Here is a 3,207-nt window from a genome sequence, read left to right on the forward strand (position 1 = left end):
CGTCGCCATTCTATATGTACGTATTCCGCCCTTCCCCTACGCCGTTTACAATACTTTTGCCCAATCGAGGCTAACTACCAAGGGTAGATGCGAGCTGCATTTCAGCAATATGATGTGGAGCTCAGCCGGAACATGTTCGGCCTGATTTGCGAATGTGTTAAGACTCTTGGTATTCATCACATTGATCGGATTTCTCTCGGCTGCTCCATGCATATCAAGTTTTCAACCACCCAGGCGAATCAAGAGGGAAAAGCCTTTTGGGCCCTGGCATCTATCGACCTTTTCTTCCGCATATTGCACGGAAAACCTGCCTCGATTACAGCCAACATGACTGGATGCCAGGCTAGCCTTCCGTTGGTCGACTTTGCCTCCGAGAACCCCGAGCAGGCCATTTCTGGCCGGGACTCCCTTGTTGCTTCTCGGTTGACGCAACTTCTTCTTCGGTTCTTCGACATACAGAGCCTCATGGCAGGGAGCTCAACAACGACATAATCAATCGCATACAGAGGCTTTCTGAAGATATCGAAAGTTTGTTCCGGAAGTGGCCAGTGGTACGTATGCATTTATATCTTATCTTCGGTGCTCATCTTTTGAACTTCTACACATGCGTTTTCGTCTTGCTGATGCGACCGCTGTGAGTAGATAGACTCAATGACTGCGTCTGAAGATAAGCCCGAACACTGGTGGATGCTCTTCGACCTGACGCTGATGGCGTATTGCTCAATGATAATCATGTGTCGGGAATTATCGCGCATGTCCCTCTACCTGCCCGCCGCTCCCCCGGAGGGGGGGAGCCATCGGATCAGCTAATGCTCGACATCGCGCGCCGCATGCTGAGCTTGTCCCATGCTGCTCTCGTCAGCTACCCAGTCTCAACGGTGGTCTGCTACTTGTTTGGTGCATTTCGCTGTGACGTGGCATACGGGCTGCATGGTAGAGCACTTGCTCGCTGGCGACCCCAATGAGCCGGTTCAAACAGCTGGCCCTGGACATCACCATCTTGTGTGAGGTGGCGGCAAAACATTACCTCGATCGCAGAGAGAGACCAAGAACTAAATGCCACTCGCGAGCACTCTCTACGACATGAACAGGACCATCCGCGCAAGGTGTATAGGCGCGCGGTTGGTCGTCTCTGATTTGTCATTGAAGGAGCACAGTCTCGAGAAATGACACAACAACAGCTTTCATGCGCGCGAGAATGATGCAGCTTGCTATGCCATACATCATACCAAGCGCCGATTTCGCAAATCAGCAGAGATATACCGCGTGAGTTATGGACACTACCGATTGAACATTATGTGGCACTTGACCAATGCAAGCAAGGCTTCGGTCTTGAAAGCTTTTATTGTGCGTTTTAGCAACAGCAAGATGAAATTGGCGTAGCTTTCTTTTCACAGCAGGTGTGGCGACACGCGGAAATGCAGGGCTCCAATGACCGCCTCCAGCAAGGAGCAACCCCTTGAGCTGGTGCCAAGGTCCTTCATTGCCTTGGCCTGTGCCCTGGTCAGCCGAGGGCGTCAGGCAAGAAAGGGTCCTGGCCATGACGTCAATGAACCAACCAAATTCCCACCCAGACTCTTGAACGTGGCAGATTGCCTTGGCGCGTCCGGAGCGACTTGCATGGGTTACAGGGTCGCCTAAGCTATATACTGCATCATGAGCTCGCCACCCCAATTCCAGCAGTGTAGACTTGAGACTCACACCAAATAACTATCCGGAGACTAGTCGCATTTCGAACTAATCTTTTCCACTATACACACAGTCTTCAATGAGAAAGTCAGCATATCTCTTCCTGGGCGTTCTCGTCACCCTCGCTCTGGCACAGATAACAAGTCTTGCTTCGAAACAAGGACTTGCTGTTCACGGCGATGCACCCGATTCTGATAACGAGTTCCTGTCATCACAGAATTCGCCCATCTCCTGGTATTACACTTGGTCACCGTGGCCTTCTAATACAGTCAACAACTCGGTAGCATTTCTTCCACTCCTACATGGTCTTGACGCAGCATCCGACGATGAGTTGAAGTCCCTTCTCGGGCGGCTTCCCGCTTCATCAACGCATCTTCTCACATTCAATGAGCCAGACCACGACATACCCTCTGGTGGCAGCGATATATCCCCGGAAGATGCAGCGGAGGCGTATATACAGTACATCGTACCGTTGCGGGAGGGAAGCTCAGACTCACCTCGGACATGGAACATCAGCCACCCTGTTGTGACAGGCTCTGGCCAAGGTATTGAATGGCTCAAGCGCTTCAACGAATCTTGTCATGATCTCAGCCCGGACGGTTGTCCCGCGGACTTTGTCGCGGTTCATTACTACGGCGATTTTCCAGGCCTGGCCGCATGGATTGGTACATTGGATGACTTTTACAACCCATCTAATTCGTCGGAGAACCGCCTCAGGTTCTGGATAACGGAAATGGCGTTGCCTCAAAAAGAAGTGGACTCGACAGTCGCCATGCTGAATCAAAGCATGACGTACCTGGATGGCTTGGATCTCGTGGAAGGCTATGCTTGGTTTGGTGCGTTTCGCACCGACAACGCCAATGAATGGACTGGCGACAGTGTAAGCATGTTTGATGAAGACGGCGGCCTCACAGAGGTGGGTGCGACATTTCTTGGTGGCGAGGCCAATGGTTTCGAGAAAGGGATGAAGGGAGGCAGTGTAAGGCAATCGGCACCGATCACATTGACGGCCATGCTGGCTGTAGCGTTCGGTCTGCTACATGTACTTAGTTGAGGCACAGATTGCGGCACAAGAAACCGCTGCGCGACTGGGCAGCGAGCAGTTAGGTTCATATAATTTCATCGTGAGCTCAATCAGGTATTCGGTCCAGTGGTATACTCCAGCTTGTCAGTTGAATTGACGACACTTGAGATGATATTCTCAAGTCAGTCATAATCATAGTAAAATTTCGAGCCTGCTGAGTACCGCCAGAGGCTGAACAGAGCCTTGTGGGTGTGCATCTCACCCTAGGTTTCATAAAGCGGAACCCGATGCGGTGGCTCGTTATTATATGTATAGCAATAGCCGCGTAACAGTGAACGCCAGGTTGAATGCAATGTGATGCTGCGAAATTTTGGATCGGTGGTCTCAGATCAATGCACGATGAACAATGCTCATGTTGAAAGACTGGCCGGATCACTGCCATTATTGGATACCCACAGCCTAAACACCCTAAGAACTACGGCGCCCGTAAGGGA

The 3,207-nt window shown here is 51.3% G+C and overlaps 1 protein-coding gene across 1 annotated transcript in view; it reads left to right on the forward strand.

The window, feature by feature from the left end:
• Nucleotides 1-1,768: 1,768 nt before the first annotated feature.
• VDBG_09993 (conserved hypothetical protein) overlaps nt 1,769-3,207 on the forward strand; it is a gene marked incomplete at both ends in the record, with an annotated part of 2,355 nt that continues 916 nt past the window's right edge. The window contains 2 exons of the mRNA XM_002999653.1: nt 1,769-2,668; nt 2,751-2,813. Of these exons, the coding sequence (XP_002999699.1) occupies nt 1,769-2,668; nt 2,751-2,813 (963 nt within the window). The remainder of the gene's footprint in view (nt 2,669-2,750; nt 2,814-3,207) is intronic.

Source organism: Verticillium alfalfae, genomic scaffold, assembly GCF_000150825.1.
Source record: "Verticillium alfalfae VaMs.102 supercont1.18 genomic scaffold, whole genome shotgun sequence".
In the NCBI taxonomy this organism is placed as follows: domain Eukaryota; kingdom Fungi; phylum Ascomycota; class Sordariomycetes; order Glomerellales; family Plectosphaerellaceae; genus Verticillium; species Verticillium alfalfae.